Source organism: Aquila chrysaetos, chromosome 9 (assembly GCF_900496995.4).
Source record: "Aquila chrysaetos chrysaetos chromosome 9, bAquChr1.4, whole genome shotgun sequence".
NCBI classification, from domain to species: Eukaryota; Metazoa; Chordata; class Aves; order Accipitriformes; family Accipitridae; genus Aquila; species Aquila chrysaetos.
Window position 1 is genome coordinate 30933568 of NC_044012.1, and position 20676 is coordinate 30954243.

The 20676-nt window shown below is 53.7% G+C and overlaps 2 protein-coding genes across 33 annotated transcripts in view; one reads left to right on the top strand and one right to left on the bottom strand.

Annotated features, from left to right (window-relative positions):
- ATXN2 (ataxin 2) overlaps positions 1-3681 on the top strand; it is a 53135-nt gene extending 49454 nt beyond the window's left edge. For 14 of the 21 annotated variants that reach the window (XM_030026342.2, XM_030026351.2, XM_030026344.2 and 11 more), the window contains one exon: positions 1977-3681. In XM_030026342.2, the coding sequence (XP_029882202.1) occupies positions 1977-2180 (204 nt within the window). In that variant the 3' untranslated portion in view covers positions 2181-3681. The remainder of the gene's footprint in view (positions 1-1976) is intronic. The other 7 variants (XM_030026343.2, XM_030026346.2, XM_030026348.2 and 4 more) reach the window with 2 other exon arrangements.
- Positions 3682-4665: 984 nt separating this feature from the next.
- The window catches only part of SH2B3 (SH2B adaptor protein 3), a 29455-nt gene continuing 13444 nt past the window's right edge, over positions 4666-20676 (bottom strand). For 6 of the 12 annotated variants that reach the window (XM_041126248.1, XM_041126253.1, XM_041126247.1 and 3 more), the window contains 8 exons: positions 19230-19277; positions 19130-19186; positions 11350-11451; positions 10992-11083; positions 10783-10877; positions 10355-10569; positions 9832-10003; positions 4666-9474 (listed from right to left, as the gene is read on the bottom strand). In XM_041126248.1, the coding sequence (XP_040982182.1) occupies positions 9179-9474; positions 9832-10003; positions 10355-10569; positions 10783-10877; positions 10992-11083; positions 11350-11451; positions 19130-19186; positions 19230-19277 (1077 nt within the window). In that variant the 3' untranslated portion in view covers positions 4666-9178. Of the gene's footprint in view, positions 9475-9831; positions 10050-10354; positions 10570-10782; positions 10878-10991; positions 11084-11349; positions 11452-19129; positions 19187-19229; positions 19278-20676 lie in introns of all 12 variants that reach the window. The other 6 variants (XM_030026368.2, XM_041126251.1, XM_041126246.1 and 3 more) reach the window with 5 other exon arrangements.

Sequence of the window (20676 nt, forward strand, 5' to 3'; positions counted from 1 at the left end):
TTAGTGGCATGCTCAGTGCCATGCCTTGAAACATGAAACATGTTTGTTTCAAGGTCAGCTTAAAGGTAAAACTGTACCTGAATTGTGCTGTACACGTCATGGCCAGGCCCATGCCTGCGCTGTAGGATGCGACCATTGCCTTCCTTTCTGTGTGCCAAGCAGTTAATAAGCAAACCTTGCTAAAGCAAATCGGATGCAACTTTTAGTCAGAACTGACTGCTCAGTCAGGATTTTTTAGCAATCACAGGTAAAGCCTGCCTTACCCTTCATTTTTGACTTATGCAGTCTCTTCTGCTGTAACTCTTTTAGGATGAAAACTACAATCTATAATCCATGATACTTATACCAAACTAACTTTTCAAAATGAAGTAGCTCCCTCAAAAATCTCTAATGAAGGAATAACTACAGTTCTCTAAGAAATTTTAAATGCATGTAATTATTCCATTGTGGAGAAACTAATCACTGGATTTAAAAGTTTCTTAGCAGCCTAATTTCCAACTTCTGAACACAATTCTGAAATACCATATAGTAGGAATTTCAGTTAGGCTAACACAGGGGATCAATTGAATTTCCCTTTAGGTTATCAGATGAATCTTGAGCTGTTAGATATCCCACTTGAGAAACAGTACTTTAAAATTCATTACAGAGTACTGTCAGCTGCCAATTTGCAAAGTGTTTGAGCCACAGCAGAAAATTTTTATCCAACGTGTGTATTGAATACAGCTGCTTATGAATAGCTGCTTTATAATGATGGCTGCTATAATAGTATCTTTGTCAAAGTAAAAATGGTGCTGATCCTGAAAGGTATTTCTGTTTCACAGCCTTATCTTCTAAGCCCTTTTTAGAGCAAGAGTGAGATTTGAATTGCAGTTCCTGCCTTTAAAGGCTTCTTCAGTGCTACTAATACAGTGCAAGTCTGATAAAGAGTTTGAGGAATGTCTGTGATGAGTCAAGTAACCCTTTTGTCTTTAAGAAATAAAGTTGTAGCCACTATCTGCTATCTGTCTTTACTGGCATGTGAAATTTCTGAGGCTGCAATTATTGCACCGTAGTGCTCTTTTAATGGGATATGGTAGAAGGACAAAGCAAACCTTAGATACAAATGCCCCCCCCCCCCCCGCCAAGAGAAACCCGCTGAGAGTGCTAAGAGTTCCTTAATGTTTTATGCTTTTAAGAAACTAGTGTTTACTAGCTTTTTAAATGAAAAAATTGATGACCTCTAGAATCATGAACTGCTCTGAGCTGAAGAAGCCAACTGACAGGTTACTGCACTTGTTTGCCAGAAGGTGATCAGCCATCGTAAAGATTAATCTCCTTTTCCACTGAGACTTAACTATGATTGCTTAGATTACACAAGGACCTTAACTGTGATGAACTTAACTGGAAACAGAACAAAGCTGACCTAAGAGTATAAAGGGATGAAATCACTCATTTTAGAATGACTGCTTAGATGAACGATAATGTGGGCACAGGTCACTGGAGAGAGTGGTTTCTAGGGCAGGGAGCCATGAAAGAATGTGGAGTTGTGTAATGAGCAGCTGAGGAAGGGATGCCAGACTCCCAGTGCGTGTGAAGTTCGTGTCTGTACCCAGTGCATTCTCCACATAGGAAGTGCTTTGATGTAGGTTACTAGCAGTGATGTTTTGAAGATTTGTTGCTGAGGTTGTTTTTTTTTAATATCCCACTGTTTAATGCTGGCAGTTTCTCCCAGTGCTCACTGTCCAAATAGCTAAAATTGAGAATGTGACTCAAAGCCAGCAGTAAGGATTTGAGCCCCTTTCCCCCCCCCCCCCCCCCCCCCCCCCCCCCCAGTTATTATTTTTGTGTTAAGTTCTCTGACTTAATCCCTATAGCTAATCTAGTTAAAATGGAGTAAATCTCTGGATTTACTGGTACAGCTGGAGAAAACTTGACAGTCATGTGGCCAGGAGTGATGCCTCCTTGTGACCATTATACTAAAGAGCTCTTTGTTTCAGGCTCATGTACAGTCAGGAATGGTTCCTTCTCACCCAACTGCCCATGCTCCAATGATGCTAATGACGACACAGCCACCTGGTGGTCCCCAAGCCGCCATCGCTCAAAGTGCACTACAGCCCATTCCAGTCTCGACAACAACACATTTCCCCTATATGACGCACCCTTCAGGTGAGGAGTGTGTGCCCGGGAGACCTGCACCTTAACTGAGCCAGGTCGTAGTAGTGAGAACTGTTACGAAACAGATTTGGGGAAAATAACAAAAAAAAAACAAAAAAAAACCAAACAAAAAAAAACCTGAAGATGTCCTTGTAGAGTGGCAGGCTGCTGAAGGCAGACTGTTTCTACATTTCGCATTTATACTTTGCCAGCCCAAATGTGAGCCTAGATAAGCGTGTGAGATTTAGCAAAGATGTTGCTTCTCTCTAGCTGAAGTAGAGAAATGGATAACTATGCAGATACTGGCACTGTGGGACTGTGTTCTTCCAGGTTTTGCTGTGGTTGTGCCATGGGGGATGGACTGTCTGTGTAGCCTGTTTATAATGATCTGGGGTTTTATTAAATACAAAGTGATCGGTCTGGAGGATAGGAGTGAAAATGTTGCTTGGGGGTAGGGCTGTTAGACTTCTAGTGACTGAAGTAAAGTGACACTGAAGTCTAATCTTTAATTCAGAGTAACATTCTGCAGCTTTACTTTTTGGGAAAAGTAGGTGCTGTATGACTTCTTTCTACTTTAAATTTAACCTTACCTAGGTTTCTTTATTATTCGTTTCCAAACAGCTTCTAAACTTCTGTAGTGAACTAGTTACCTGATCTTGTTTCTTGGGGAATGTGTGAGTAGAACAACGCTGCTTTCTGAGGGTTTATGTAGGGAAAAAAACATCCAAAGGACATCTTGATATGCAGGGTTTTGTTTTGTTCTCTAAAAAAAAAAAAAAAGAAAAAGAAAAAAAGAAAAAAAATTTTTAAAAGTTCAGCTCAGTAGTTGTCCTGTGACCACTTTACTAGCAAACTGTTGTGTGGCTTGCCAATTTATTATTTACATTTGAACTTTTTTTTTACAGTACAAGCCCACCACCAACAGCAGTTGTAAGGCTCATCTGGAATAACTGAAAGGCTGGATACCTTTTGTAGGCCAAATACCCTCCTTCTACTGCTTCTGCCAACTGGAAGCACAGAAAACTAGAATTTCATTTTATTTTGTTTAAAAAAAAAAAAATTTGATTTCTTGTAACATCCACTAGGAATGCTAACAGTTCATCTTGCAGTGGGAGAGATTCGGACTGAGTAGAGGCATTTAGGAACTTGTGGGCTATTCCATAATTCCATGCACTGTATCTGAGTCCTGCAAGTGCCCCAACTCTGCTTGCTGAAAACTGGAAGTTATTTATTTTTTAATGACCCTTCAAAGTTATGAACTCATCAGCTAGCAAAAGAAGTAACAAGAGTGATTCTTGCTGCTATTATCACTAAAAATCAAGACTTGGAGATCCCTTTTACTTCTAACTAAACTTGAAACAGGTTCAGTAAAAAAAAAATTCTAATCGTCAAACTGATGAATTATTATTTATAAATCACGTTTGATGAGATAATCACTATCGTGAGACAGTGATGTAACTTTTAAGTTAAGAAAACTTTTACTTTGTAGATAATATAAAATAAAAACTTAAAAAAAAATTAAAAAATAAAAAAAGTTTTAAAAACTGACCTACTTAGCGTTTGTGTCTTGTTTTACCAGTATCTTACTTTCATGTGTTCTCCAGCTTTCAATCCAAATTGGAGCGAATGTTTTATTTAGCATCAGGTAAGCTTTGCTCTGTTTGTCTGTCATGTGCTGCTGCCGTGTCGTGTGTGTGCCCCACACCATGAAACCAAATCTGTTATATTTGACTTGTAGGGCCGTTACAAAAATAAGTGAAAGGTTTCAAGATGAGAAGTTTGGTACAGGTTTTCAGCAACTTCTTGTGTTTGCATCAATTCCTTAATGCCTCAGCCTTACACTGTTCTGGCGGGTGTGACAGACGATGTCACGACTGGGCCTTGAGGCTTAAGATGATAAAACTCTACAAAGTCAGTGGTGCTGCTGGAGAATGAAAGCAAGAAATCGGGGTAAGCATTCCTGAGCAAAATGGTAAAAAGATTGGGAAAAGGATAGGAGAAAGCACAGTTGACTACCACCTCCCTCAGTAATGTGCAGACTAGTTATCGCTGCTTATAAAGTGCTGGGGTCTTCCTAACTGTTCTGTACGGTACAGGCATCCTGCGATGGCTAACCAAAAGATGATGCTGGTTAAAGTGGATTATAATATAGTTGCACTTCAGAGGCAGGACAAGTAAACTGTACAAGCTTTCATGGACGGCCATTAATGTCACATCATGGCTTGGTGAAAAACATGCAGAGGAATACAAATACTGCTGCAGCTTCCGTCTTAATCCTTCCAGGTCAGCAGTGCAGTAAAATGTAATGAATTCATGTTCAGGTGGGCAGCAGGGGGCATGAGACCGTCAGGGAAGGTGGTGGTGACCTGGGGCAGGACTCCCTGAATGGGTCTTGTGAAAAGGAACAGCTTGCTCACACAGGCTCTTTGCTTTTGCTTTTCATTTCTAAGGGAGGGTTTCTGTCTTTTAGCATCCAGTATCTGTTAAAATAGTACCCAGGCACCTAGAGAGAATCAGACTAAAGACTAGAAGTGAGAAACAAGTTCTAAAAACAGTTTATTAAGAGCAGAATTTTTTATATTATGGTAAAATTGCATTATTCAAGAATAAGTTACTTGTACAGTACATACAGAAACAATATATAGAAAAACCTACTATACAAGAACAACTTTTCTGTGCAGGTGAAAAGTAGAATTTTCAGATGAATACACTTTTCATCCAACAAACTGTTGGTTTTTATCATTCTGCTAAAGGCTGAGTTAGAGAATGCAGTCGCCTCCCCACCTCTGGTGAAGGTTAGGGTCTGTTTAGATCGAACAAGATTAAATTAAAATATGAAATACTCAAACCTGTTAGTTTGGTGGTGCCCTTCCTCAGGGCTGGGATGGGGGATGGAGGGATGGATGAAGGGATTAAATAATGCTTCGTGCATCAACTTCTTCAGAACCTGTCACCTGTAAGGACACGCGAAAGCCACCGATGGGGAGAGTCTGTTGGCAAACAGCAAGCGGTTTCCAAAGCACGAGACGGAGATGAGGGAGAGAAGTTCTGGCTGGACCCTAGTCTTGGTGCATAACCTAAGCCAGGTCCCTGCTGTCAGAGAGAGCAAAGGCACTGCCTGTTTTGCATCTTTATTGCCAAAAACAGCTGTCCTGAGTAGCTGGCTGAACTGGGGCTTCCCTCCCTACCAGCCCTCTCGCCAGGGCTGCATGAGTTGTCATCGGGCAAGGGCTCCAGCCAAAGGCACCGAGAGTCGCTGCCGGTTGGGTCATGGCTTTGTTAGGTTGGATCCAAATTTGCGTTGCACGTGCCTGTCTCTGGGGCCAAGGCACAAGCCAGTGATCACCTCCAACTTTGTTTCAGCTCCAGGAAACACTCTTTTTCCTCTATGGGAGGCCAGGAGGTGGCCGTACCTGCAGCACGCAGCTGCGCGGGGGCTCATCCGTTGGCTTTCCCTCCTCCCAAAACTCAATGCTGATACTTCATCACCACCGCTAAAAACCCGCATGGGCCAGGGAACTAAACCTGCTAAGTCCTAGGCTCTTCTCCCAAGTTACTAGAAGAATCTAAAAATTCCTTCAAGTTGTTTATATTCCATAGAATGGAATGGCTTAATGCTCTTTGCCCACTACTATAATAGAGGCGTACCTTATGGGCTGGATTAATGTAGCCAAGTGTGCTGGCAGGAGCAGAGGTAGGGCTGCGTGTCAGCCTCTGACCTGTGTCACAAGCCTGATGCTTTCTAAGAGAAATTCAAACTCAATCCTCCAGGAGCTGGGGAAATAACCCCAAAAAAACCCCTCAGGTCCTGGTGTGGCTGGGGTTGGGACCACAGCAGGTCAGAGCTGTGGCAGAGCAGAGGACTAAGGTGGGCGGATGGTGGAGCTGGGTGGTTGGACAGCCCTTGGCTACCTTGTTGGTGAGGTCTGAGATGGAAATAACTCTATTAAATAATCAGAGCGACTTTCCTACTGCTCACTAGCAGGGAGAACGGAAGTTCACATCCACCGGAGTCTGTGTGCACAGGGGAAGTGGCTTGGCGGGGCGATAATGAACTCAACATATATTTTGCTAATCAAGCACAGCAATTTCCATTTAAACTGTGGAGAAACCCCTTGCAATTAAGCTGCAGGTTAAAAATATCACATGTGTGTGCATGTTTAGTTGGCACTCAAACAACAAGCCCCAGCGTGCCAGAACAACCCATCCCAGCAGCAGCAGCAGCATCTGATTTAACTGGCAAGAGCTGCACAGGCTGTGAATAGCAATCGCTTTTCCCAGCCCATTCTTTTTTGCAGATGCTCTGAGCGTAGGGGGATTTGGGTGAGACTACCTCGTCTTTTGGGACTGCCTGGAGCTCAGCAGGACTTAAATCAGCTCTTTGAACCTTAGCAAGATTTAGCACATGCAAGTGTTTTCTGAGGCATGCATGCTCTGGGAACCACGCACCAAGCAGGCAAAGGAGCTGACGACTTGCGCTATGCTTCCTCCCCTTCCCCTCTTCATCCCTATAAATGCAAGACCATGGGGAGTTATTTATTAGCAATGGAGGGAGCTGACTTGCCTGGCACAAACCAGCCCCGGCTATATGCTCCTGCCATTCGGTGCAGCCTTTGTGCTGGTCTGGGGAGGAAAATGGGATGCGGATACGGCTGAGGAGTTATGGCCGAGGACAGGGCTGGCTTTGTTTCTCTGGCAGCCTCGTTGGGTTTGGCAGCGCTGGAGGTGCGGCCGGCCAGTGCAATTTGCTCCTGTTTCAAGAGTGAGCATGCAACGGTGTGTGCTAAGCGCCAGGAAATGCTGCTCCCTGCTGAAATACAGGATTGCTCCCTGTGTGCCCATTTCCAAGTCATTTTAAACAGAGGAAGGGGGAAAAAAAGACCTTGCCTGCTCTAAATGTACGAAGACAGCTCAAGAGAGGGCTGGAGCAAGAGACAGGGAGGCACAAAATGCAAATCCTAAGTGATTTCTTCAGTTGATGGTATCCAGTTTCTCCCTGCCCTCATCCTTTGACTACTACTTATAAAACCAGATTTGCTCTCACAGCCACTGCGTTTGGCCCCGGCTGTTTTGGCCCTGCCTGGTCCTGGCTCCTGCCTGCGCTACATCTGCCCTTTCTGGCCCACCCCAGCACAACAGCACCGTGATCTTGCCCTTCATGCTGACCTTGAGCAGAGCTTGGCTCCTTGGGCTTTGACTACCAACGGCGCTCACCATGCGCTGGCTTAACAGCAAAGCCCTGTCTAGAGGCTGGATTTTTGCAAACTCCTTAATTTGGCCCCACAAGGCTTTTTGTTTGCTTGCTTTCAAATTAATTCCTAAATGTTAATGCTCCAGATGGCTCCCACCTCTATTGCAATTTCAAGGAAAATAAATATAAAAATAAAAGGCTTTCCTGTAAGGCAATTTTAAGGCAAGTTTTGCATCCAAAATCCTGGGGAGTGCCACACGGGCTGTGCTGAGAAATCTGGAAGTTGAATGCTGTGAACATCCCCTCCTGCGTGTCGCAACAGCTCCAGCCCCTTCCTTATTCTTAAAATAACGTCAGCTTCTAAGAAGCAGTTCCTCTCTCGGCGTGGCCGCACCGGCTGCCCCAGGCGCTGCCAGGTAAAGCGGCACTGGGGCTCGGCGGCACCGACGGTTGCAGAACCTGAAAACAGCAGCGGAGGTTGGGGCATGGCCACACTCCCGGCTCCGGAGCTGCTCTCCTTGTGCGGGTGCCTTTGCTGGGGATTTGGGGAGGACATCGAGCCCCGGGGATTTGCTGGATGTGCGGTTGTTCCCGCGGGAGCTATGGCAGTGCCTACGTCTCACTTGGCGTGCAACTCACTGTGCAAGCAACCAGTGCTCCTAGGGCGAGGTGCACACGGGCGAATAGGTTAAAGTGCCTGCTGTGTGTATAATTACAGCCGTCGAGATGCCGACGCACTGGCCTCCTTCGTCTAAGGCACATCAGGGGGTGCAGCCCCTCTGTGGGCTTGGGGGGGGGTTGGCCGGGAGAGGCTTCTACTCCAGGCAAGAGGCAGTTGCATAGCTTTAAATACCGCCAAACTCTTGGTTACGCAGTGTTTTATGGGGGAAAAAAGGCAGGTGAGAGCGGGGTGGGCAGTCGCCTGCACTGGCGAGGTAAAAAAAACATTCCGGGGGGGGGAACTCACTTTAGATTTGTGCCTAAAATGCCTCCATCACTGGGATAAAATGCCTCCATCACCGGGATAAAACACTTCCATCATTGGGATAAAATGCCTCCATCACCGGCAGGAGTGGTTTGCTGTCAGTCTCCATGTTAGTTCTCAGCTAGTGACATTATTAGTGATGGAGCAGTTAGTGTTCACATCTTAATTAGCAAGGCTAATGGTGTAAGTATTTCTCTGGCTGGTGCAAGGAGTGACTGCAACTGTGCTGGGTTAAAAAAGAAGAGCAAGAAAAGCCAGGTTTTGCCTTATCTAAAAATAAAGCCCAAACTCTGATCACAATCATCCTCTTCACCCGATGCGGGAGCTCAGCTCCGGCAGGTCAGAGTTTGCTGGTGGGTTTGGCAACAGCATCACATGCTGGGGTGAGAGCATGGGGCTCGTCTTCTCCTGTGCGGCCCGGAGCAGCAACTGGTCGATGAATTTATAATCCACCTTTTTTTTTTCTTTTTTTTCTTTCCTTTTTTTTTTTCCTTTCTCCAATTATATTGGTGTAACGCAAGACCCCGGTTCCTTCGCTGGGCACTGTCATGCCAGGGACAGGCGGGAGACCGAGCCTGACGGTGCGATGCTCGGCACACAGGGACGCAGGCACGAGCGGTGTGTGTAAACAGTAACGAGAAAGCTTTGATAATAACAACAAAAATAAAAATAAAAGGCCCTTTAACAGGCCAAAGAGAGGGAGCACACCCGTACTGGAGTGAAAAATTACCCCCTTCCTTGCAAAAATACAATAATCATCCCTAACCAGAAGGAAGAAACTAGGTACATTCTTTCTCTCGATGGGATACCCGGAAGGTCTCTAGGATTTCTCCACCCAAAAGTGCATCCCAGTGCCGGCACGGTGCCCGTCAGAGCGGCGTGTACTGGTTGTCGATGGCGCGGACGTGGCCCCGGCCTGGTGCCTCCACCTCGTAGTCCGAATCGCGGGGCCGGGGGCCGGGGACCACAGCTGCCCTGCTCGGGCGCAGGCTCTGCGCCAGCTCGGCCGGCGGCGGCACCAGGTGGAAGATCTGCTCCGGTGGGGGACCTGGGGGGGTCTCGTCAGGGCCGCGGGGGCAGGAGGAGCTGGCGGGGGCGAGGCTGAATTCGGGGCTCCAGCCGGGGACGGGCAGGGGGAGAGGGACCATGCTGCCGGAGCTGGGAGCTGCAGGCGGAGGGGAGAGACGGCCGGTCGGTGGGATGCTCCTGCCCCGTCGGCCCCATCGCGGGTATCGGGGTGGGGGTGCGGGGCACATCCTCCACCCCTCTCAGCTGCAGCAGGGAGCAGCCGGTGGTTTGGCGCAGCTTCTCCTTTCTCAAAAGAGGAAGCTGGGAACTCAGGAGTCACCTTTTGTGCTGCTGCACGGATGCTTCCGCTTCCCCATCCCTGCGTGCGGCCAAAGGGCCCAGGTCTGGCCAGCCCCAGGGCACCCGCATCCACCCCGGGGACCCTCCTGCTGCGACAGGGCCCCCCCATCCCTGCACCCCATGGGAATGTCCCCGTCTCTCCATGACTGCATACCTTGCGGCTGGGGCAGGACGACGACGTAGCTGGACAGACGGACGTCGCAGGCTGTCCCGCACTCCAGCGGGATGGGGTACCGATGGAAGTGGTGCAGCATCTCCACGATGGAGGAGAAGCGGAGGTGTTGGACACGGCACTGGCCCCGCTCCGTCAGCGCCAGCCGCAGGTGCTGCGGGAAGGGGCACGGACCTGTTACCCTTCCACCGGCTCCCTTGCTGGAGGAGATGATGGGGGGACACGGGGATATTTGGGATGTGTGGGGGGACAAACGGCCTTAGTGTGATGTGCTGCATCCCCAGTGCCCTGCTCGCTGCTGGGTGGGGAGGTTTGCCCCCCAGGAGCGGGCATGGGCCCGCCAGCCCTCTGTGAGCATCGGGGCAGGGACCAGGCAAGGAGAGCATCTCCACAGGGTGGGATGCGATGGGACAGGGACCGTGCCGCGGCAGGGGGGGTAGGGGGCTGCCCGAGGGGCTCCTGCGAGATTCCCCCCACCCTGCCCCAGCCCCTCTCCCACCCGTACCTTTGCTCTGCCCTGGAAGTTGAAGGTGAGCACGTACTCGCCGCGGCGCGTCTCGCTCTGCCGCACCAGGAAGACACCGTGGCCCTCCAGCCCCCCCAGCTGCACCAGCTGAGCCGCCTTCACGCGGGAGATGGGCCCGTGGAACCAGGGGCAGGAGGAGAGGAACTGCTCCATCTTCAGCCCTGCCGCCTCCCCCGGGCCCCCCGGCGTCGCCCCTGCCAGGGCACAGGGATGAGCACCCCAGGGAAGCGGGGACTCCTGCCCATCGCCCCCGTCCCCCTCCCCTCTGGTTCTGTTCCCCACCCTGCCATGCCATCTGGGGAAGCCCGATCAGCCTGGCCGGCCATGGCAGGATGCAGCGACATCCCCCCACCCCCCGGTGAGGGATGCCCTGTCCCCAGGGTCCCCCGGGTGTCCCCGCTGCTCACCTTGGCCGAGGGTGTCAGTGCTGGTGGTGGGGCTGGCAGCCGCGGGGTCAAGGTGCCGGCACGCCAGGAGCTCGGGGTCACCCGCGTCGGACCTGCCGGGGACGGGAGAAGCCAGGCTGAGCGCTGGCGGTGGGGGGCTGGCATGGTGCTGGGGGACACGGAGTGGCCGTCCCCGTCCCCAGGCTCGGGGCCATCCACCAGGCGCTTACCCCCTGCGCACACACTCTCGGATCTCGGCCGTCCAGGAGCTGAGCTGCTGCTCATCCCCCGCCTCAAACAGGATGTCGGTGGCATTGGTGACCTGGGAGACATCGGAGAGGGACATGGGGGCTTCAGAGAGAGAGATGTGCATCCCCCTCCCACCCACCCGCACTTGGCCACCAACCCTGACCCCCACCCCGAGCAGAGCATCCCCCACCCCGTGCGCCGCATCCTTCCGTGCACCCTCCCCTCCCTGACTGGGAACAGGAACCGAAATTTGGCACAGGAGCTTTCGGCAGCCACGTGCATCTGGGAGGGTGGGAAAGGCCTCGGGGCCGGCTGTGGCCCCCCTCAGCCGGGCCCTACCTTGAGCACGAAGGTGTGGAGGTTATCAGGCATCTCGAGGCGTGTGCACCTCCGCACCTCCTGGATGGCAGAGCAGGCGGCATGCAGCTTCGGCTTGGAGCCCTGCGGAGGGGAGCACAGCAGCTGAGCCCCAACACGCCAAAACACCAGCCCACATCCCACTGCTCTGCTGGGATGGGGGGGGGTCGAGCCTGCCGGGAGCCACTTGAGGCACAGCAGCTGGCAAGGAAATACCCCGCTCTGCAGGGAAATACCCCACCGGCAAGGAAATACCCTGCTCTGCAGGGAAATACCCCACCGGCAAGGAAATACCCCATGTGGCAAGGAAATAGCCCGCAGGGCACTGCCCGGCTGTCGGGGCACCCTGGAGGGTCTGAGAGGCACCCAGAGAGGGGACCCATCTCGGTGGCCACCCCCAAAGGACTCGGCAGCGGAGGGATGGGCGGAGGAGAGGAGGGAGAAGGGGGTTCCCAGCATGGCAGTGTGTGCCAGGGAGACCGTGTGCACCAATGGGGAAAATGGGGAGCAGGCAGGGAGCACCCTAGTTATGGGTGCTGGGGTTGGCGGCAGGCTTGGCAGTGGCATGCCGAAAGCTCTCCGCGGCCGCGCAGCCGGTTTGGCGCTGACACAAGGCACATGACAAAATGCTGAGCAAACACTTCCAGAAAGGCTAATAATACCCCTCCCAGCAGCTTTCGGTTCCTCTGCCGCCTAGCACGCCTCGTGTGCCGGCAAGCGAGCCGCTCACCGCTGCGAGGCTGTGGCACATGGCACCTGCCCAGCCGCCGCCAGAACTGGGCTGTATCTGGGGTGCCAGGGACCCTCCCGGGTGCAAAATGCCCCCGGGGGACCCCTGCACCGGTGCTGGGCAATGGAGCCGACCCCTCCATGCTCATCCCCGTGGCTGGAGCCAAGCGCACGGCTCTGCGAGCACACCACCCTGTGCAGCCCGGCAAAGCCCAGCCAGTGCCGGCGTGTGCCAGGCACGCTCGTCCCCTTGCACCGGGCTTGCTGTCAGTGCGGCATGACAAGATTTTGGCTGACCGTGATTCACGTGGCAGCTTCAACATCCCACAGGCTGAGTCACCGCACCCTGTGCCGGCTCAGGCCGTCCTCTCCGATCCACAGCCACCATCCCCACAAGGATGCCAGGCTGCAGGCACTTGGCTGTGCAACAGCGTTTGCCAACCAAAGCACATGAATTTTGCTCCGAGCTTGCGACGCTTACAGCACAGTAACCCCCACCATGTCCCCAACCACCTGCACAACCCCAAGGGTGTCCCCACCGGGAGCTCGGCAACTCGGCACTCTCTACGGTCACCCAACCAAATCATGTTTGGTTGCTTTTCTTTTTCCACACCCCCCCCCCCCCGCCTTCCTCCCTTCCTCGACACTCTCAACCGAGGACTCGGTGTACTTTGGGGCCGGAAATGCAGCATGAGAGGGATCAGCCCTTATCAGCGCCGAGCTACGCTGAAAAGAAAGTTCTTAGAAGTCACTCGTCAAACGGCATCGTGCAACGGGGTTGGTGCTACCACGGCGGCTCGCGGCACCCCCGGCCCCGTCGGCGACAGTGATTGCAGCTGCAGCTGCAGCTGCAATCACTGTCGCCGACGGGGCCGGGGGTGCCGCGAGCCGCCGCGGTGGCACCGGTGCTTTATCCCAGAGGAGTTTGACTATTTTGCCGTCCTTGGAAGATAACTGCGTCCTGTGCAAAGTCCTGCAGGGAGAAAGCGGAGGGGTTGACCATCCTGGCTGCTTTCCCGCGCGTGGGTTGTGACACCCAGCACGTCCCCTAGCTTGCTGGCGCAGCGGGTTTTATCGGCACACATCCCGACTGCGGAGTTGGAGTCGGCCACCCGCTTTCCTAGGAAGTGGGAAATTCCAGGAAAAGGTAGTTCGGCGAAGCCCCCCGCGTGCCTCCCTGGGGAGAGCGCAGACGGGGAGCGCGAAGGGAGAAGGAAATGATGCAGTATAGAGATACGGTGCCCAAAAAACCAGTCTGGCTTCGGAGAAGTACCTACCGCAAGCATGGTGCCCCCACCCCCTGAACCACTGCACCTGACCACAAGATGCCCTGCTCGATGGCAGTCAGTACCAAGAAAGGGATTTCTTGGTAACCAAAACTGCACACTCAACACACCGCATGTTCAGCCAGCACCCACGGGCTCCTTCTCGGCAAAAAAGATGCCACAGCAGCATCTTGGGGCTGGGTACCCTCCACTGCTGGCTGGGCTTGGGATGCCCAGGATGCTCGGGATGGGATGGGATGCTCAGGATGTTGCCCCAGCTCAGTCCCCAGCCCAACCGGCATCAGCTCCCACCCTGGAGACTTCACCCCGCTGCTCTCTAAAAGATCCTGTGCATGTGGGGGAAACCCCAGTAAAAGGTTGAGCACCTCCCAAAAATCACCGGGGGACATGATGCCCCATAAAGCTGCACTTCCAAGCCCCCAGAACACAGCTGCCACCATGCCATCGCTGTGGCATCCCTGGTCCTGACACCTAACACACAAAACCGGCTGTCCTGGGGTGTGACGTGGGTGATCTCTGGCTCACAGGGCTGACGGCAGCAGGATCCAAGCCGGTGCCCCCAAACCCCCTCTCCCTGCACAGGCTGACAGTGCCTGGGTGCTGCTGGTGACATTGGGCCACCGATGGGGACGACGGTTCCATCGGCTGGGGACGGAAGAGCCACGCAGGCTCTTGGTGCCTACTTTAAATTTAGTGCTTGAGAGCAGCGTCCTCCCACCTGCGGTCTGCTGACCCCCAGTATTTGTATTCTTGTTCTTTGCAGGAGATTTTTCTAGAGTTTAAAAATACAAAGCTTCAGCCAGGCCAGAGCTGTCCCCAGTGTCAGGGGACATGGGACAAACTGGAAGCGGGAGGAAAATGCCCCCAGGACGAAACTCCCTCCTGCTCCGTGCCCAGAGCATCCCGCTGGAGCTCAAGGCTCGACCCAGTGGGGGGGACACCCACTGCACCCCCCCGCCCTGTCCCATGTCCCCACATCCCCAATCCCTGGGGACTCCCTGCAGGGTGTTATGGGGAGCGCCAGCACAGCACAGGGAACACCAGCACGGCATCCATGGTCACCACGCACCTAGGGAGAGCAGGGCAGCAGGGAGAAAGTGGGGTTTGCCAGCACCTGCCAAATATCAGATGGAGACCCACACCAGCTTGATGCTGTGGTCGTGCCGGGACCATGAGCTGAAGGTCAGGCCAAGGTCACAGCTGCGCTCGGGCGTTGCAGGCGCGGAGAGGAGCTGCTGCGTTTCCGCCTTGCAAACCCCCAGTAACAGCTCTCACTGCAGCTCCTTCGCCCGCCACTTTCTTTACTAGCTGTGTTCACGCAAAGCCGGCGTGCAGGCAGCCGTGGTGCTGGGGGGCTGCGCGTGCCGATGAGCACCGCCGGTTCCTTTCGCGGTGATCCTCCCCCCGGCAGCCTTCACAGCACACCTTTCCACTTGCCTTTCGTGCTTTCACATATGAGCGGCGGCAGGGAAACCACCGCCCAGGAGGGCTGGCTTGGCACTGCGGGTCCCCCGGTACCTCTCCAACAAGGATATTTTGGATTTGCTTTTTTTTTTTGGAAGCAAAACTCCTCCCAGCCCACCCACACGTGCTGGGAAAGCTCTCACCATGATGCTCTGAGTCGCTGCTGTAAGGAGCATGACCTGCATGGATGCACAGGGGACACTGCAGGTGCTGGGAGAGCTTTTTTGGCTGGGGGAAAGAGGAAGGCAGCCAGCTTTCCAAGAATGAGAGTGAAATCACACTGCCACGCTGCCTGTACCTGGGAGACCTGCGGGTGCCATTAGGTTTGACCAGCACTGGCATTGCCCGTGCACCGGCAGGGTGCTGGCACCCACCACCCACCTAGACACCCTCGGGCTCAGCCAATTTCTGCCAGGTCCCCAAAAAGCTGCCACCACCCAAAATGCTGGTTTGCACAGGAGGGAGCCGGAGCCAGCCACTCTTCCCAGCAGATTTGGCCAGTGCCCAGTCCCCTGCTGGCAAAGGTGGTGGTGGCATGGGGATGACAGTGGTGGCACAGCAATGACAGCAGTGGCACGGTGATGATGGTGGTGGCACAGCAATGATGGTGGTGGCACAGTGATGATGGCAGTGGCATGGCAATGACAACGGTGGCACAGTGATGAGGGTGGTGGCACAGCGATGACGGCAGTGGGACGGTCATGATGGCACTGGCACAGCTGTGGCAACAGGGCCAGCAGGCTGAGACTGCAGGGAGCAGAGAGCAAATCCTTCGAGAGCGGCGGGTGCTGTCGCCGGCCCCTCCACGCGCCGGGGATTTCCCCATGCCAGCTCTTTCGCTTCCACTCTGAGTCACGCCGTGGAGGTGGGGAAGCGCCGCGAGCCCTTGTGCAAGGTCCCCAACGGATACGGGTGAGATTTGTTGCTTCTTGTAAATCACGGAGCCTGCCGTGTGCCCCTTACGCAAGGGACAAACCTCAGCCAGAGCTGCAGCGTGCCCGGGCACAGCTCAGCCCCGCCGGGCTGCCCGTGGACGGACAGACAGACAGGCAGGCTACCAAGATCCGCAGCAGAGCAAGCACTGGGTTATGCCAACGTAAAACCACATCCCATGCCCACGACCCTGGGGAGTTTTGTGAAGTTTCCCCAGGAATATGGAGGCACGCAGCCCTGTCCTGGGGGATGCCGGGTGAACTGGAGGGGAACCACGTCCCATTGCTCTGGTGCAGGCAGCGGGGTGGCAGCTGGGGTCCTGTAGGGCTGGGGGGGACACCAAGGGTCGAGCTGGAGGGTGCAAAGTGTCTGCTGGCGATCGTCCTTGGGTGTTTGCACCGTGGGGGATCCCAGCGTTCGTCCTCAAGGCCTTTGCACCATAGATAATCCCAGCATGTGTCCTTGCATGTTTGCACCATGGCTAATCCTGGGGTTCATCCTCAGGGATTTCCACCACAGCTAATCCCAGCACTCAGCCTCGCAGGTTTGTGGCACAGCTAATCCCAGAGTCTGTCCTCCAGCAGCTAATCCCAGTGCTCCGGGGGTTTGGTAGCACAGCTAATCCCAATGCTCCTCCTCAGGCCTTTGCACCATGGCTGATCCCAAGGGGACAGGTCCACCCCAGGCAGCCCTGTGCCAATGCCAGTGTTGGGGACGGGGTCTGGGATCCCACTGATTTGGGCCATTTCCCTGCACACTCCCGGCCTCTCACATGCCTCCTGCACCCCACATCCACTGCAGGCCCCCCTCAGCCCAGCTCACTCCATCAAAGCTCAATACGGAAGACCCTAGGGTGGCACACTCTGCCCTCTCTGCCTGCATGCAGAGACTGTTCACTCTGAAACCTACTGACAGCAGCAGGGAGTGCCACCATGGGGTTCTCTGTTCTGGGCTTGGGGCACTGGAGGTAAAAAAGGCTGCCTGCCTCTGTTAAGCAGAGAAGCACAAGAGGTGATCCCTGCTGTGGGTTGCTGTGCAAACTTGAGCCTCCGCCCCAGACCCCGGCCATTACCTCTCCAAAAAACCCTCTCTGCCCACCCCAAACCCTGGCCAGCATCCTCAACCCACCAACACCAGAGAGACAAAAGAGTTTCCAAGACACCCTGTCTCTGAGCATCCCCAAAGCTCATGGCAGGGGACAGAGCCATCCCCGAGGGGACCGGGCTCAGCGGTGACAAGAGGCACTGTTGTGCTGGCCTGAAGCGCTGGCTCGGGGGCGGCCAGGGCACAAAGCACCTTCTGTTCCCATTCTGAGCGGCTGCTGAGCACCGGCGAACGGCGACGCAGGAAAACAGCCCGGACCCCCATCAACCCATGGAACCCGTTTCTTACTAAATTAAACCCAGGGTGCTGTAAAATGCAACCCCAGGAGCCACTGGGTAAATCCATACCCATGGGCAGGGATTTGGGGGGTCTGGCTAGAAACCCCCACCCCATCCTCGGGGCTGATCACCCCTCTTTGTGCATTGATAAACCTCCACCAAGCGAGGCAGCGGCTGCCAGCTCCGTGCAAGTGAGTCAACATCCCCTTCCCAAAACTCTGCAAACTACCCCAAAACCAGAGAGCCCAGCGGCTCATGTTCACAGTGGGGTTCGGGAAGACGGGGGCTATAAACAGGATTTGTAAACAGGCGGCGTTCGCCAGCCTTTTTTTTTTTTTTTTTTTTTTTTTAAGCCAAACTCGCTTCCAGCGTGGGCTGCTTTAATAATTTCCTGGAATAAATAACAAGCGCAGAAAGTAAACAAGGTGTCTGCGTGCAAGCGGGAGTCGGCTGCAGCCAGGGACTGAGTCACCCCAAAGGCCGGTCCCAGAGGGCAGGGGGACGTGGGGTGTCCAGCACGGACCCCGCAGGGTCCCTGCAGTCCCCAGGTTGTCCCGGGATTTTGCATCGCCCTGAGATTTTGCATCACCCAGGGGTTTTGCATCACCCAGGACGATGCAAGAGCTTCAAGAGCCCACGTGGGAGCACTTGATCCCCCCGCATGGGTATTTTGGTCCCAAAGCAGGACCTGCCTCTTCCCCGGTGCTGCGCCCTGCCAGGCCGAAGGAAGCAGCTCTTGGCCAAAATGCTTCATTTTTAACTTAATCTCAAGACGACGTTGAACATTATGATGCCCATCATGGGCATCGGTTGGAGCTGGGACCAGCTGCCCGGTGGGGAGGAGCAGGGTCCATCCCAGCCGAGTCCCCGCCACCAGGATGAATCCTTCCAGACCCCGTGCTGCCTGCACAGGCTCTCATAAATATTTACCTTTGAAAGAAGCAGCACTCAGCTTCGAAACAACCACATCCTGGGCCATTAAAAAAAAAAAAAAAAAGAAAAAAAAAAAGACAACCACCCAAAAAAACACCACTGGGCATCTCACACCCACTCCCAGGGCTGAGTGGGACCCAGCACCCTCCTGCAACAACCAGCACCCCGTGGCCCCTCGCACCCCGACCTGTGGCAGGGGGCAAGCAGCACAGTCCTTGAGTGCTTTCCCAGTCTCTTTTCCTGCGATTCACTTAATATCTCCATTTTTTGCTCACTTCTCAGCTTGCACGTGGTGCTTTCGTACCCGAGCAGCTATGCAGCATCCGTGCAAGGGAGACGGCCCCGACTATGAGCAGCCAAACACTGGCAGGCAGAGAAGCATCACAGCCGTGAGCAGAGGGGTCACAGTGCTGGGGCAAACCCCCCTGCCAGTAACAGCAGGGTGAATTTTAAAGGATGGGGTTAAGAAGAAAAGAAACCCTCCGAGCCTCTCTCCTGCAAACCCCAGTGCCTGGGGAAGCGGCAGGTTGGGGATCGGTCCCGCACCCTTCCCCTCGCAACCCAATCAAGCCCCGGTGAGCTCCATCCCAGCAACACAGTTTCCAAAATAAGAAACTCTGCTCTTCAGCAATTAACGCCGGGGCTGTGGTTACGCTGCTAAAAGTGTTTTTTCCGTGCATGACCAAGGATGGAAAAAGTTGTGGTTAATAAATGACAAATAACCTTTTGTCTCATTGCCCTCCCCCCGTACACCCTCCCCCTGCGATACCAAAAAATAGAGGGGGGGGGTGGGGAATATAGAAAAAGTCATCACCAAAATCTCAAAAAGCCGAAAGGATGCGCAGCCCCGCGTGCCTTCGAAGAATAGCGAGCAGCGCAGCACCGAAAGCGAAGCAGCGAGGGGATCCGCCGCCTGCCCTGCTCGGCGGTGAAAGTCTGCAGGCGGGTTTCGGTGTGGCTCCGGGCACCTCTGGGTGCAGTTTCGCCTCTCCCAAGGGAATCGCAGCACACCCAAACCCCCCGCCCAGCTCTTACCCCGTGGCAGGTTTCCTGGCTCCTGCCCTGGGGATGCCAGAAGAAGGATGCGGTCCCAGGGGTTCCTGGGAGAGGGATGCCAGGAGACGGATGTAGCTCCTGGAGATGCCAGGAGAGGGATGCAGCTCTCTGGCCATGTGCTGTCCAGCCACCAAGGGACGATGCAAGAGGGTCGCTCTTGGCTGGAGGATCAAGGCAGCAACCCCCGCCAGCCTGGGATTGTTTAGCTTTTTTATTACAACAAAGAGAGAAAATAACATGCGGCGCGAGCCAGCTTGCCCCCGGGCGAACCACGGGGATGAGGGCAGGAACACACGTGGTCCAGCCCGCTCCAGCTCGCAGAATGGAGGACACCAAATGGAATCCAGATTGACATAAACGTGCTCTTCCCCGGGCCAGGGTGATGACGGGACACCGAGATGTTTCCCATCACCGGCAAACTCCTTCTTGCAGGACACCCATTGCCTTTGGGGTTTGCCAGAGCCTGCGGGCAGTGGGTGCCCCTCTCACGGTGGCCCTGAAGAAGACAGACCATTTTGCAGCATATTTTTTCAGGAACAGAGGAATGAAGGAGCTCAGGGGCTGCAGCAGCGACACTGGCATTTGTGCATCCAACTTGGTGTGTCCAGTTTTTAAGGATAATTATAGGTCACTAATAAGAGGAAATATCCTTTGGATTTGAAGCAAAGCATTGTGCTGCAAAAGAAGGGGTTTGCTCAAGTCCCTGCCTGGGATAGGGATGCAAACGCAGCTGCTGCTGGGGTCAAGGCTTCCCAAAATGTGGCCTCCCCATCCGTGCAGGCAGGAACCAGCAGCAGCTCTCCCTCTGCCACTGCCTCCTCATATATCCTCAGCTGAGTCACTTAGGGCCATGTTCGAGCAGCCCGCATTGCTCCTGGATGTACAAAGCAGCTCCAGGAGGAGCCAGGGTGAAGATAGGGACCAAAATACTGAGATGTTCCCCACCCCATGCCTGGCCGGCTGCCACCCAGAACCCCAGGCACTGAAAATCAGAGCCCAGCAGCGCAGGACCTGCTTGCTCAGGAGGTGGCAGTTCTCAGAAACCAGCTTCAGGTGAAAGGAAGGGGAAAAAGAAAGAAAAAAAAAAAAAAGAAAAAAGGAAGTCAAAGCAGTCTCACGCTGAGCAGAGATAAAAATACTGCTCCTCCTGCAGCCACGGCTGAAGATGTACGAGCCATGACACAGGCACCACAGGTTTTCACCGGAAGGAGTCTTCCCAGCTCGTCTCAGCATGCCATCAATTTACGGGATGCACTGGATTTCATTAAAACGCTATAAAGAAACCAGCGCAAATGCAAATCCCATTTCCCTTCCCCTTCCTGTAAAAACATCTGGTCAACAGAAATGGCTGGGGACATTTCCGTTGCAAATCACGGTTTTCATGGCGTTTAGGACTTGGCCATGTAAAAGGCACTTGGGGCTGGGGCTCAGCTGATGAACAGGGCAGCCCCAAAACCCTGATGGGCTGCCCTAAAACATGCAAACCTGTTTTGCCAGCTTTGGCTTAAATTTATGAAGGTGGAGAG